The following is a 14,763-nucleotide window of genomic DNA, read 5'->3' as shown; positions in this document are numbered from 1 at the left end:
GAAAACCACAGTGAAAAACTTCTCTAAAGCAAATTTCACACTCCTCAAAACCAAAGTGGAATCCTTCAAAGCTCCTGGGCCTGTGGAATATATGGCCCAGACCGCAGAATCCTTTATAAATGCATTCTATGAACACCTTCAGGAATGCATGGATCATGCAATCCCAAATAAAACCAAGACCCAATCCTCCAAAGGCAGACGTCCTGTCTGGTGGACCCCAGCCATAAACAAACTATACAATAGAAGGAGGAAGCTACTACATGATAGAGCAAAATCCCAAAAAGGGAAGGCATCTCTGATCAGTATTAGCAAAAAACTAAGGGCACTCATAAAATCGTCTAAGGCCAGCTTCGAGAGAAAAATTGTATAGGACACTAAGGATAATCACAAGGCTTTCTTTAGTTATGTTAGGAACCTGGGTGGGAATTCCCAGATATGCTCAGAATTAGTCCAAAATGACAAAAAATACACCAAACCCACAGACATTGCCAACATCCTAGCTGACTGGTTCAGCGCAAACTTCTCCCCCCCTCCCCACCAAAAGGGCAAATATCTATCCCAGCAGAGTGCTGCCCCCCTGACATCTCAGATGCTCCGGTAAGAGCCGCCCTCTCCAAAGCAAAAAACACAGCATCAATGGGACCAGACGGTGTCCCGGGCTGCATCCTACATGAACTCCAAGAAGAGCTAAACCCAAACATAAAACTACTGTTCAGTCTCAGCCTTACTACAGGATATGTACCCAAAGAGTGGCGTACAGCAACAGTGGTCCCTCTCCACAAAGGTGGTGCCTCAACGGACCCTGGAAACTATCGCCCCATAAGCCTGACTAGCTTGGTCTGCAAAGCTATGAAAAGGATCATCATGGACCTCATAAATAAAGATATTGAGGACCTACAGACACTGGATCCTACCCAGTTCAGCTTTGTTAAGGGCAGATCCTGCCTCTTAAACCTGGTTGATTTCTTTGAAACGGTCACCAAGGCCATTGACGAAGGGAAGGTGGTCCACACAGCCTACCTGGACCTCGCAAAAGCCTTCGATACAATACCCCACTCGGGCATTATAGATAAGCTCACCAGCTTAAATATAAACCCCTATGTCACTAGATGGGTTGCAAACTGGCTCAAGGACAGAACCCACATGGTTAGAATTGCTGGAGTCATGTCAGACTCCAAACCAGTTACAAGTGGCATCCCACAAGGTTCAGTCTTGGGACCGCTCTTGTTCGGTATATATTTCTCAGAGGTACAGGCCAACACAGAAGGACTGTGGCTGACCAAGTTCGCAGATGACTGCAAACTGAGTGCCATAATTGACTCTCCAGCCGACATAAGCATCCTCCAAAAGGGCCTCATAGGAACAGACAACTGGTGCCAGAGCCATGGCCTCAAGCTAAATGCCAAAAAGTGTATAGTCATCCCCTTTGGCAAAAACAAAGTGCCCACAAATTACCACATAGGTGGTAATCCATTAAGTACAGAAGAAGTAATTAGGGACCTGGGGACCCAAGTTGATAGCAAGCTCTCATTTGACAACCACGTGGCCAAAGTGGTTAGAAAAACATTTTATATAGCCCACCTAATCATGAAGGGATTCACATCTAGATTAGGGGAGGTCATCGTGCCTCTTTACTCATCCCTCATCAGGCCCATAATCGAGTACAATGCCCCTTTTGGGATGTACCTTACCAAACACCTGCAGCAACTGGAAAGACCCCAAACGTACCTCACCAAGAGGATCAAAGGGCTCAAACAAATGCCATATGCTACCCGGTTAAAGAAACTCCAGCTCTATTCAGTGGCATACCCCCTGCTCAGAGGCGACCTGTGCCTGACGTATAAAGCCATGTCCAACCCGGAATTAAGGAACATGCTGTACCTCAAAAAATCCAAATCCCATCGAGCTACACACTCGAGAGACTTGAACCTCAGCACTGAAATAAATAGGACATGCTGGAGGGACAGATTCATAAGCCAGAGGCTCCCTTCACTCTGGAATAAAATCCCAGTCCAGGTTAGGCAGAGTCCCTTATTGACTCTCTTCAAGAGGAATCTTGATGAGTGGTTGGGAGATCGTAGGTTTACCCTGGGTATCACTTCTGTGTCGCTATTAGACAGAGGCACAGTATATTAACCTCAAAAAAAGGGCATAGCAAAATTAATTTAAAATGGGTGGCGAAAGCCAAACATACTCTGGCTAGGCTTATAAATGCCCTAGGGCAGATAGCCTAGTATGAACCTATGAACCTATGAACCTATGAACCTATCCAGTTCTGACAATAACTTATCCAGTATTACCTTCTCCATTATTTTTCTACAACATGAAAGTAGACTTAAGGGTCTATATGATACTGGGTTTGTCCTACTCCACTTTCCCTTAAAGAGACAGGTTAATTATATGGGCAAACACAGGGTTCTTAGTCTGGAGGTCATTTATTGACAGATACAGAATGTTCAATGCCACGTTGGTATTAGCACGGGGGGGTGTAAACAGCTGTTATACTCACCCCATTGAATTCTCTAGGCAAGTAGAAGGGTCTGCATTTTAGTGACATGTACTCAATGTTCTCTGAGCAGTGAGAGGCAGTTATTTCACAGTTTGTACACAAGTTGTTAATATATGCACAAACACCCCATCCTCTATGAGATTTGTTACAGAGAGACTGATTTCTGTCAGCACGAAATAATGACATCCCCTACACATATATTGTACTACCATTTATACTGGAGTTCAGCCAAGTTTCAGTGAATACAAGTAAACAACTATTTCTCACCTTAGATTGCATACATTTGCCAGCAGCATGGAAGGAAGTGCAGGCCTGTGTGGATTTCTTTTCAGTCTGGCCTTAATTCCTGCTCTAGAGCCTCTCTTGATCTTCCACATCTTTTCCTTTTAATATGCTTCTCATGTCCGATTGTCAACCGGTTAGACAGGTTTGCCAGGTTTTTGCTGTTTTTACCATGCTCCAGTAAGATTCCAAGCTACAGAAGTTCCTGGATTATATTTGAGTTTACAGCTAGCAGTTCATCAAACATGCAACACAGCGAGATATGAGATCAGTTTCCAGAAGATTCTCAGCATTTTAATCATACCTTCATTTCTTGTCCTTAAATCTGTTTTTTTTCTGTTGTTTCTGATGAAAAACAAGATGAATGGTGCACTTTTCTGTAGAGATCCAAAGCAGCTGGTGCCGCACAGGGTGCTGCCATTTTTTTGATACCATTGATATGACAATATTATATCTTAATTCCCCAGATATGGGATGCGGTAGTATCAGGGTGGTGGGTTTACGGGTGTTGGAGCCCTGAATCATTTTACAGACTGCCTCTGTCCTTAAGGGACATGGGCAGTACCCCAGGAGTAAATTTAAGGTACCCAATCCATTTATCTAAATTCTTTTTGAAGAGAGTGAGGGTTGCGCTTTGTTTTATGAAGATGGGATGTTTATTGCATAGATGAGGTAGCCTTTAGGATGCAAATATATCTTTCCAGCAAGTTCTTTTACTCACAAATAAGGTTTAGGTCCATGGAACGTGTTACCCTTGTATAACTTTTCTTGCAAATATGTACCATTTTTATTAGGGTTGGATCAGAGAATGCCTTGTAGGTCAGGCATAAGTCCCCTCTCAATAAGCGATGTGAGATGAAGTAAAGGAATAAGGCATTTAGTCAGTATGCATAAGACATGTGTCTTACACTTTGTATTTTTTTAATGAGAAACCTCTGAGCCCACACCAGTTTGTGTAAGTGCCTGGTTAGGTACATGCAAAAGGGAGCATTGTACTTCATTATGGGTCTTATGAGGGTCAAGTGCTATGGCGCTATGACCTCCTTTGAGCTTGATGCCATGCCTTTTCTTATAAATTGTGACACACACAAGGATTTCCTTACTACTGCAGCTACCTGGCGGTCAAAGTTTAGGTTACTATTTATCTGTGTTCCTAGGTCCCTCACTAATATGGTCTACATTTAGGTGTGTGCTATCAATATTATAATTTGCAGGAGTATCTGATTTACTAAAGGGTATGGTTATGCATTTTTTAGCATTTAGTTGCAGACTATGGTTTTGGCACCAGTCATTTGTCATTTTTACACCTGTTTGTAGGATGTCAACATAATTTGGGGATTCAGTGATTGCTCCAAGCTTACAGTTGTCAGTGAACTTGGTGAGCCAGAGGCCTCCAGTATTGGCCTTCACTTCAGGGAAGTATATACCAAACAGGAGGGGTCCCAACACTGTGAGACACCGCTAGTAACAGTTTTTTTTATTGGAAGTGGATTCACCTAGCCAGACAACATGTGTCCTGTCAGTGAGCCAGCTGGCTATCCATCTGATGATGTAGGGGTTCTTGCCTAACTCAGTAAGTTTATGAATCCCAAGTGGGATATTGTGTCAAAAGCTTTGGCCAGGTCTAGATAAGTGGTGTGTACCATTTTACCCTCATCCATGGCCTGGTGACCTTCTTAAAGAAGTCCAAAAGACTGAGCAGACAAGACCTCCCTGTGACAAAGTCAAATTGGGTCTGGTCCAGTTTTTGGAAAGTTTATATTTCATTATTGATCAGGTCCATGATAATTCTCTTCATATCCTTGCAGATGATATTGAGCAAGCTGATGGGTCTGTAGTTCCTTGTGTCAGTTGATGGGCCTCCCTTGTGCAGAGAGATGACTGTTGCAGTCCTCCATTCCTCTGAGGCAAAGTGGTTAAAAAGGGTTTCTAGTGACACAGATCGATTCTGTTTTAAGCTATTTAAGAAGCATCCTATAATATTGTCGGGACCCACGGAGGTTGTGTTTTTGGCTTTAGCAAGTGCAGTATGGACCTGTTTCTCATATAATGATTGGTAGGGGATGGTTGCGGGTATTTCTTTGTCTGTGGTAGGAGGTGATGGGAGAGCTTGAACTGAACTTGTTATCCAACAGGTTTGCTATAGTTTCAGTTTGGGTGTAAGTGTTGCTCTTCCTGATTAACTTAGCACATTGCTGAGCATTTCCACTGAGGTTACAAACATAATTATAAAAAGCCCTATGGTTATCTATCACCTGGGAGGCTATCCTTGCCTCATAGTTTGCTTTGGCAGATTTGACCAGCTCTCTAATTTGTTTTCTTAGACTAGTGAATCTCTTTTTGCACTGATTTGTCTATTCTTTATTGACTTTTGAGGATCTGTTTCCTTTTGTTGAATAGCCTATTTATGCTAGGGGTCCACCATGGTGGTTTATTTTTGCCAGTAATCATAGGTTTAACTCAGACAAGTATTACCTCCTCTATGCAGCTATGCATATGTGGTAGTAGAAGGTTTTTGTGTATAGCTCAGAGTAGGCCTCAGTATCATTTAGGTTCAGAGGGGCTTGGAAGTTTATTAAGCTGTCACTTAATTTGAAGTAATTAGCTTTACCAAAGTTCTTACCAGGTTTGGAGTTTGATGGAGGTTCTAGGTTAGTTTTAATACTAATTTTGTGTCACACCTCTCAATATCTTAGAGCAAGAAATGTGGGCAAAGCCATAAATAATGGGGGGACAAAGGCCCCAAAATAGGGACAAATTTTAAATATTGTTCTTACAAACTTGATAGTATAATAGCCTTTGCATTAGCGTGAATTTTCTGAAGGATATGAAGTCTAAAACTCAAATGTCTGTCATTATTTTCTGACTTCATTTTTCAATGATTTGACAGAAAACCACAATTTTATGAAAAACGGACCAAAATATGACACAAGAATTTGGACATTCTGTGCAAAACTGTATCCCTGAGAGGTATGTTTTGTGGTCAGATCTTACCAGGGAGGAGTTAATGCACAGGAGGAAGCAGCACCTCTCATATTCATGAGTACCAGGTCTAGGATATTTGTACTTCTAGCTGGGGAGCTAACTAGTTGCTCCAGGGTGTTTGCATTGACGAAGTCCAAAAACCTCTGAGAAAGTGAATTATGGGTCTTATAAGTCTCCCAGTTTATGGAGGGGGTAGTTAAAATCCCCCATAAGTATGGTGTGAGATTCCATTAGGTTTAGGTAGGAGATATGGTTTTCCAGACTCATGTTAGGGTGATCTGTAGTCAGGCAGTATAATCTTTTGAAAATGCAAATTTGGCTAAAACACCCTGTTTTTTATATGCTGTAATATGCATCTTTAAATACAATGTTAGATACATTGCATTGGTTTTATTAGAGTCTTTTGTGTAATATTTATGCATTAAACTGCTTACAGAAAGTTCTGCCTTTTAAAATATATTCTAAATATTGTCCTCCCTTATACTGCAGAATTTAAAAGAAAAAGCTGATTTAAAGTAATATACATTGTAACTAATAACTATGCCAAATTGTGTGTTTTTTTGACCATCTATAATAAAAACTTCCTGATAGTATTCAGGTATTCACATCTTTTTTGCTACTTATGTTGCATCATGTAAGTAATTGCAGAGGAAGTGCAAAAAATAACACATTGTTTTATGAATCTTTTTAAATATTTTAGCTAGTGCCTCTTAGTTTCACTGAATGGAATATTGTTTTTTAACTTAAGCCAATATTTTATGACTCTGGAGTTAGTTTTGTTAGTTTAAAGGGTGCAGGGGGTGCAGGGGACAAAGCTCTCTTGTGTGTATGGCGGGGTGTTGGTGAACTTCTATCACAGATTAAAAAAGCCATTGACTTCTCTTTTGATTATTCTGTGTCACACTGAAGTGCTTAGTACCCCAGAAGAATAGCAACATTGCAAAAGTTTAAGTATCTATGCTCATTTTTTTTTTAAAGAAAGGACCATCATCCTATATTGAAGCAGGCCTGCATTATTTAACAAGGAATTCTGTTAAACCTTTGAACAAATATAGGCTTCCTTTTACCGTTGATTGTTTTATAACCATCTTGCTACAGGCAGCACATTAGTCAGCTGGTTATGATGACTGGGTGAAGTCCTATAGAACCTATGGTCCTCTTATGGGTTCATAGGTAAGTACCACACTAGCTGCTCTTACAGAACAGTTTAAGCCTGTCCAGTTTTCATTTTTGTTCTCAAATTAACTTATTGCATTTGAGATTGACTTTACCCATCTCATGGCCAATAATTATATATTATCCCTAGTGAGAATAACTGGGAGCATACCCTAGATAATTTGAGGGTACCCATGCACAAGATAAACCATTTTGAACTGCCTCCATTAATAGTACAGGGGGCAATCCTGGGGTAAATCTTCTGTTTCCCATCCATAGAGCCAAGCTGTGTTTGAATATGGACAGAGATGAACTTTGTTTTATCTGGACAGGGAAGTCATATCAATTCTGCATTGCAGAGTTAACAGGAAAATGTATAATGGATGCATATTTATTCTGCAGCATTGGCTACAGGCTTACTTTATACTGAAGTCAGCATGTTTTCCAGTATCAAGATAATATAATATCTAGAAATTTGGCAGTAATACCTGAAACTGATTATGGGGAAAGGAGTGCCAGAAAGAATGCTACTGGTCTGTTTTAATATTAAGTCTGATGATTGTGAAGATTTCAGTACAAACAGACTCTCACATGTATATGCACGCACTACCCTTTGTATCCCAGATGCCACATAAAACAGCTTTCACGTGGCACTGACATACAGGGAAGGAAAATGAAAAATTCTCTGAATTTACTTAATCAGGTCTTTATAGCATTGATTTTTATAGCTTTCCACTTTGTCTTGTGATCCAGAGCCAACTAACGAAAACGTAAATTGTTTTTACAGATAGAGAAAATGTTAGAACCACAGGTGTGGCGCGAAGCAGCCACTCAGGTTTTCTTTGCGCTAGGACTGGGCTTTGGAGGTGTAATCGCCTTCTCCAGCTACAACAAACAGGACAACAACTGCCAGTTTGATGCTGCTCTTGTTTCTTTCATTAACTTCTTCACGTCTGTTCTGGCCACACTTGTAGTGTTTGCTGTCTTGGGCTTCAAGGCCAACATGATGAATGAAAAATGTGTTGTTGAGTAAGTACCCTCTTTTAACTATTATTACTATAACTGCATGCAAAAAAAAATTTTTACTGGTTTTAGCCTTTGGATGAAATTCTAGAGTTGACTTGGACAAGATGGTCATATCTGTCAAATAACTTTGCATAACATAGTACTATACAGAGTAAAGAACTGAAAAGTAAAGTAGAAGCAAAATCTGAATAATGGAATAGTACTATAGTAAAAGAGTGGTGAAAAGAACTTCTATAACATTTAAGAAAGATAAACAACAAGAATCAGGATTATTTAGTAAAAGACCATTGGCTGTTCCTCTTAACAAGGCACAGAAGACTTTAAGGAAGGGTGTTTCACTATTATTAAAATATTAAGAACAGACATTAAACAACATATTACAATGGAACAGTTTACTGGCCATTTCATAGAACTGTGTTATGAGAGAAGGGGAAAAATGTATATAACTGTTTCTGGGAGGTATAGAAATGCACTATTTTGACTGTTGGACGTGTTCCACTGCAAAGTGTTTATATGATGAGAAGAGAGAAATATATTTATTTTATTTTTATTTATTTATTTTACATTTGTTAACCGGGCTAGTCCAACTGGATATATTTCCATTTTCAGTAGAGGCCCGGGGAGAAAAGCTCCACAGTAACATTTAAATGTTTATAATGTACAATTTTCTGAGAAAAAGGAAGCATGAAAGTGTAAGACAAACAGTACATGAGAGAACAGTAGTACCAAAGTCAATACTATCTAAGAAACAATACCATATAGAAAGAGAAATATTTACACCAATATAAAAATAATACAATTGTTAGAAATCAGTAGAGAGCCTTAGCTACAGTAAAATAAGCTAATTAAGAAATACAGGAGCTTTGAAAGGAATAAGATACTCCTACAGAATGTATGTGAGGTTGTTAACAAATATGTTCACAGATAGTTCATCTCCTATTTTTAGGAAATAGTTTAAAGTAGTTTTTGCTACTAAGGGGTAAGTAGTGTTAGAAAAAGTAAAGGGGAGGGAGGATATAGAAATATGGCAAAAAAAAGAATGCAGACAATTAGTCAGGGTAAGAACAAGGGCATAACCAGTTCTTTATAAGATGTTGCTTCAGTCTTTGTTTAAAGAGTGGGAAGGAGGGAAGTGCAGTTAGATCTGATGGCAACATGTTCCAGAATTTTCCAGTGGTACTTGAAAACAAGGAGTCACTTGCCATGTTATTAGATTTGGTATTGCTAGCCAGTAGTTTAGTGGAGGAGCATAAGGAGTTGAGGTTTACATAGGGGGGTAACAAGGTTAGTGAGTATCGGTGTGTTCTTGGGCTGGTAAAATATCCTATGAATAATGGTAAGTTGGGAGAGTATCAGAATGTTTTTTAGTTCAAGCCAGTTAAGTTGCTTTAGGTTCAGACAGTGATGGGTTCTAAATGGGTTCCCAGTGGCAAACCTTGCAATATTATTATAGGAGTTAGTTAGTTTAGTGAGATTACTTTTCTTTAGGTTGGTATAAATGGGGGAAGCGTAGAGAAGAGTGGAGATTAAATGGGAGTGGGCAATAGTAGCTCTGGCTGCTGGTGTTAAGAATGGTTTTATTCTATATAGGGAGCCTAATTTTCTATTTACGGATTTTATAGTGTTATTGATATGATTATCAAATGTAAGGTTATTGTCAATTAAGACTCCTAATAGTTTAGTGGTAGAGTCTGGGGTTATAATGGTACCATTATTTGATTTGATAGAGAAATTGATTGGGGGGACTTACTGTTAGGTGTAAAGAGTAGTAGCTTGTTTTTTTTGGCATTCAAAAGGAGGCAACGTTTTAGGAACCATTCCTCAACTGAGTTGAATACTGTCTGAGTTAGGGATTGTAGTTCAGATGTGGAGTTGGCAGAACATATAAGAGTGGAATTATCTGCATATTGTATGCAAGTAGCTTGAGGGATTGCTAAGTAAAGGTCATTGATGAACACTGAGAATAGAAGTGGGCCGAGAATGGAGCCCTGAGTTACTCCAAGGGAGACTGGTAGGTGGGAGGATAGTTTATTCTCCCAAAGGACTGCTTGTTTCTTATTGTTAATGTAGGACTTAAACCAATGAACAGCCTTGGTGTCAAGAGCAAGGGATTCAAGAGTTTTTAGGAGTAGTGGGTGGTTGACCATGTCAAAAGCTTTTGACAGATCAATAAAGAGTGCAGATGAGAGGAAGTTGTTGTTACAGTTTTTATTGATAGAGTCAGTGAAAGATAGGAGGGCTGTGGTGGTACTATGAAATGGCCTGAAGCCATGCTGACAGTTTGCTAATATATTATGTTGGGTTAGGTGGTTGATATGTTGATGGTGAATACATTTTTCCATAACTTTTGCTAAGGGTGATAAGAGTGCTATTGGCCTATAGTTGGAATACTCATTGGAGTTTCCACCTTTATGTAGAGGGATAATGTGGGAAATTTTCCAGATATCTGGGATGGTTCCTTCATTTATGGTTCTGTTTATAAGGCTGGATATAGGATATGCAACTGCTTTGGCATCTTTTTGCAGGTATTCAGATGGTATTTGGTCTGCAGAGGGAGTACATGGCTTTAGTTTATGTAAAAGTTTTTGGATATATGTGGTAGCGATGGGTTGTAATTGGAATGTAGAGTGAGTATTAGGTAAAGAAGTTTGGAGATTAAAGTTGTTAGTGGACAGTTGGGAGGCTAGAGATTTTATGGTGTTGGTGAAGAAGGTATTAAAGGCATTGGCAGTTTGAAGGGAGATATTGCTATCAGCCCCAAGAGGGGGTGGTGTACTGGAATGTCCTGGGTGTAGGAGTCTATTAACGCTAGACCAGAATTTTTGTGGGTTGTTTTGGTGAGATTGCTGTAGGTTACAATAGTAGTTTTTTTTGTCAGTCAGTATAGCTTTTTTAGTGGTATTCCTTAGCTGTCTGAATGTTTGTTGCTCTGACATATTTTTGGATGCTCTCCATTTGGCCCAAGATTTATTTCTAAGTAATATGAATTGTCTAGTTTTTTTTGAAAGCCAGGGGGCAGGTTTGGATTTCATTCTGATAGAACATTTAGGAGCATGCTTGTCAAGGATAGTTAAGAATTTAGAATTAAAATATTCGACTGCCTGCTCAAGAGGGAGAGTTTTTAGTGGGTACCAATTACAGGCACTAAGTTCATTTTGGAATAACGCAGGGTTAAAATGTTTGTTGGTTTGAGAGATCTTGTAAGTAGCGGTGTTAGGGATATCATTCTTTTGTTTTAAGATGTAAGTTAACATATGATCACTTAAGTCATCTGGTAGAGTTCCTGCCTTGTAAACTTGTTGATGTTTATTAATGAGTATCCAATCTAGGATACTCTCTTTATTATTGGGTTTGTTGATTCTAGTGGTGGTGGTAATAGTTTGACTAAAGCCATGAAGATTGATATGTGATGAAGGATTATCTGTGTTTGCACGTTTCCAGTCAGTATTGAAATTGCCAAGTATAATGGTTTCTTGTGGGTAAGAAGTTGATACCCAGCTCAGAATGTCTTCAATTATAGAAATAGTATTGCCTGGTGGTAGGTAGATGCAGATAATATACAGGGCTTTGGAAGCATTTAGTTGAAGTCGGGAGATCAAAACTTCAGCTTTACTATCCTGAGGTGGGTTGCAAGATAGGGAGGAGATCTGTAGAGTGGATTTATACAGTAGAGCTACTCCCCCACCCCTACGTTTAGTGTGGTCGAGTCTTAATATGTTGTAACCTGGGGGAATTATTTCATTATCTTTAGTTGCTGGTTTTAACCAGGTTTCAGTAAGGCAGAGTATATGAAAGGAATGAGTATCAAGAAGGGCATGGAGATAAGGAATTTTATTGTTTATACTGCGGATATTAAGATGACCTAAAAGTAAAGAATTTGAGAGACAGGTGTGGGTAGTAATGGTGGGGGAAGTGGAAGAAGGAGTTGTACAAGATGAGAAGCTTGTGGGGCCTGGGTTGGGATGGATGTCACCATCTTTTAAGGTAGGAGTTTTTAGGGCAGAAAATTGGTGGTTGAGGAAGCTGGTTAGGTATTTTAGTTTCTTTAGAGTTGTGTTATTGAATTTAATATGAGTAAGTCGATGATACTTGGCTAGCAGGTAGCAGGGTGTGGTTGTGGTGTTTATTTGAAAATGGGTAAAGATGTATTTATCACTAGCTGTTTGTTTAGGAGAGTAGTTGAAGTCGTTAAAATTGGCTTTGTTAATGCGGGTGAAGAGATAGGCGGAGGTGAGAATAGATATGAGAGTAAATAGTATTAAACATTTAGTTAGGATAGGTTTAGTTGTTGAAGACATATTTTAAAGAGTTGATTATGTAGTTATAGCAGGAAATAGGGTAAGAAAGACAAAGGAAAAGTAAGGGTTTAATGCAGTTGTTAGTGTGGGAATGGTGATAGGTAGTGAGATAGCTTTAAGAGGGTTATTAGGAGGAGGTACAGGATGTTGGGGAGGAAAATGTGAAAATGGGTGGAGTATGGTTACAATAATTAAGTTGGTAGAAGTATTGGATTGGATGGTTGGGATAGGGGGTGTGGCTTATGGAAGTATAAGTGTAGGACCCCTGGGGTGGGTGGGAATTGGGGGTAGGGTAGGGGAGCAGAGTGAGCCCGCAGGGCGAACGGAGCGAGCAGACAAGATAAGTAAGAAGCTGAGTGAGAACAATCAGTGGAAGTCTGACTGTTATCGGTGAGTGTGGGTGGAGATAAGCAAAGAGAGAAATAAATGTGGTTGTAATAGTGGAGGGAGTAGTAAATTGTGTAACATAGACTTGGGATAACAAAAAAAAATAATGTTTCAGAGCTAAGGTCTAGGGCAGAAGGAGCAGTATAAAGGAAGGTGAAATGAGGTGAGGGCACTATCTAGAAGACAGACCCTATATTGCAGCAGTAGCTCCTGAAAGTAGAATAGCAGTCAGGGACTGGGGGGACAAGCTTGGAGATAATTAAGGGGAAATCCAGGAAGGAAAAAAATTGGGGACTAGAGAGTACAAAGGGATAAGGCTGCTGGCTATCCAGGCAAGAAGGCGTGCTAAGACACAAGGTATTAGGTTAAACTATATGGCTGTTACCGGCACTTTATGGCAGAACACTTACTTTCTGGTCCTTTGAGGATTTGAGGTTCAGGGAGATCTTTAGGTCCTATTTCTGGTGTTAGGGATGAGACAGCTGGAAATTGATATGGGTCATGGTTCGAGGTCAGCAAGCAGGGCACAAAACTCCCACTCAGGTACAGGGATCTCAGGATGGAGAGCTGGGTTCATAGAGTAAGAGACAAAAAGAAAAAAAAGACACAGTGTGATTAAAGGAAAAAATTAAAACAGTATATGAATAAGTCTGCAGCTAAATTTGGTGCTCTGCAGATTAGAAATGTGAGTAAATGCAAATTTAAAATCAGATTAGCATTTCCTAGGAAGTATTGAATTTAATTAGTCTATTAATCTATATTATCGGCTAGTGTTTACACCATTTGAGCAGACAGAGCTAATAGTAGAACAGCACAAGCACACAGTGGTGTAATAGTTCTCTAGGTAGGGGTAAACAGTATTATAATGCTATCTTACAGATAATCAGCCATACCATCATTAAAATATAGCAATAAGGACTCTTAACTGGGTAGAGTTACAGTTCAAGGTGGGGAACACAAGTACATAAGCCAGGTATGCTGAGAGTTTTACAAGGAAAAGCAAGAAAAAATCATTTAAGCAAACTGGGTAACAAATAGATGTTTAAACAGTACAGATAAAGCCAGGTAGATACAGTGTTAATACAGTACTCAGAGGGCCATACACTATAACAACTGCCAACTTATGGGCTGCTCATTAAAACGCTAATATTGTAGGGCTAGTGAGGAGCTTATCATTCAGTTTTCCAAAACAAGGAAAAGGCTACAGATAAGCTCTTTTGTACAATTGCTGAAACTGGGTATGAAAACTTAGGGAGGGAATATACTCTAAACACCTATCGAGTTGCTACAGATTGTTAAACAGAAAGGCAGGAAAAAAAAATAAAAGACTAAAACAGCAAAGTTAAGTCAAAAGATATATGTTATCTAACTTAGCTGTTTCCTTACTAGTTAACCACAAATCAACATGTAAGTAGCATGTGTGCTTTCCGTATTTAACACGCTACCTACCACTGGTGAATCAATTGTAAAAACCTCCAGTTCTACCTATAACACAGTGTAAACACACTCGGTGACTCAGCGCTGATCTACTATAGCTTTATCTGTTCACAGAAACCAAATAGACATCCCATTCATCATAGGGAAACCTTCTTGTTTTTATTTATTAAGTTGCATCAGTAAGAAGTGTATAGATTTAGCGCTAAGCTGATTAGGTTAATTAAGTACAAACCAGGTTGGTAGACACTATATATAGAAAGCACTTATCGAAAACATCAATGTTTTCAAGTAAAAAAGAACCAGGTCGCAATTAATACATCAGCAAAACCCTACAATTTAATAAAATAGCATTTCTAATTTGCTAAGCTAATAAGGAACTTTAGAACAAACCAGGCTAGTAGACAAATATAGATGCAACTGAGGGCTTAGAGGAAAGAAGCCCAATGTGATGCCCCATCCACTGGCCCAGCAAGCAAGGAGCCTCAGTCCTCACCACTAGCACCAGTGAGGGGTGTCCACACTGGGAAGGATAAAAAATACATGCACAGTAAAGTACAATTTCTCTTAAGAGCACACATCAGTCTAGAGCTGGTTTCCCCCTTTCTCTCCAGAGCCCCAATAAGATCAAGCTAAAACCTCCAGCACCCTCTCTGTCCAGCCAGTGCTTCGTGTCCCTGCCCAAGT

General features: G+C 39.5%; 1 protein-coding gene across 2 annotated transcripts in view; it reads left to right on the top strand.

The window, feature by feature from the left end:
* Positions 1-14,763, top strand: part of SLC6A17 (solute carrier family 6 member 17) — a 609,379-nt gene that overhangs the window by 353,954 nt on the left and 240,662 nt on the right. For both annotated transcript variants that reach the window (XM_044076905.1, XM_044076906.1), the window contains exon 7: positions 7,719-7,960. In XM_044076905.1, coding sequence (XP_043932840.1) covers positions 7,719-7,960 — 242 coding nt within the window. The remainder of the gene's footprint in view (positions 1-7,718; positions 7,961-14,763) is intronic.

This window comes from Protopterus annectens, chromosome 7.part0, assembly GCF_019279795.1.
Source record: "Protopterus annectens isolate FY-2018-M chromosome 7.part0, PAN1.0, whole genome shotgun sequence".
Lineage (NCBI taxonomy): Eukaryota > Metazoa > Chordata > Ceratodontiformes > Protopteridae > Protopterus > Protopterus annectens.
The sequence above is the reverse complement of the archived record's forward strand: the minus strand, read 5'-3'. Positions and strand labels throughout refer to the sequence as shown.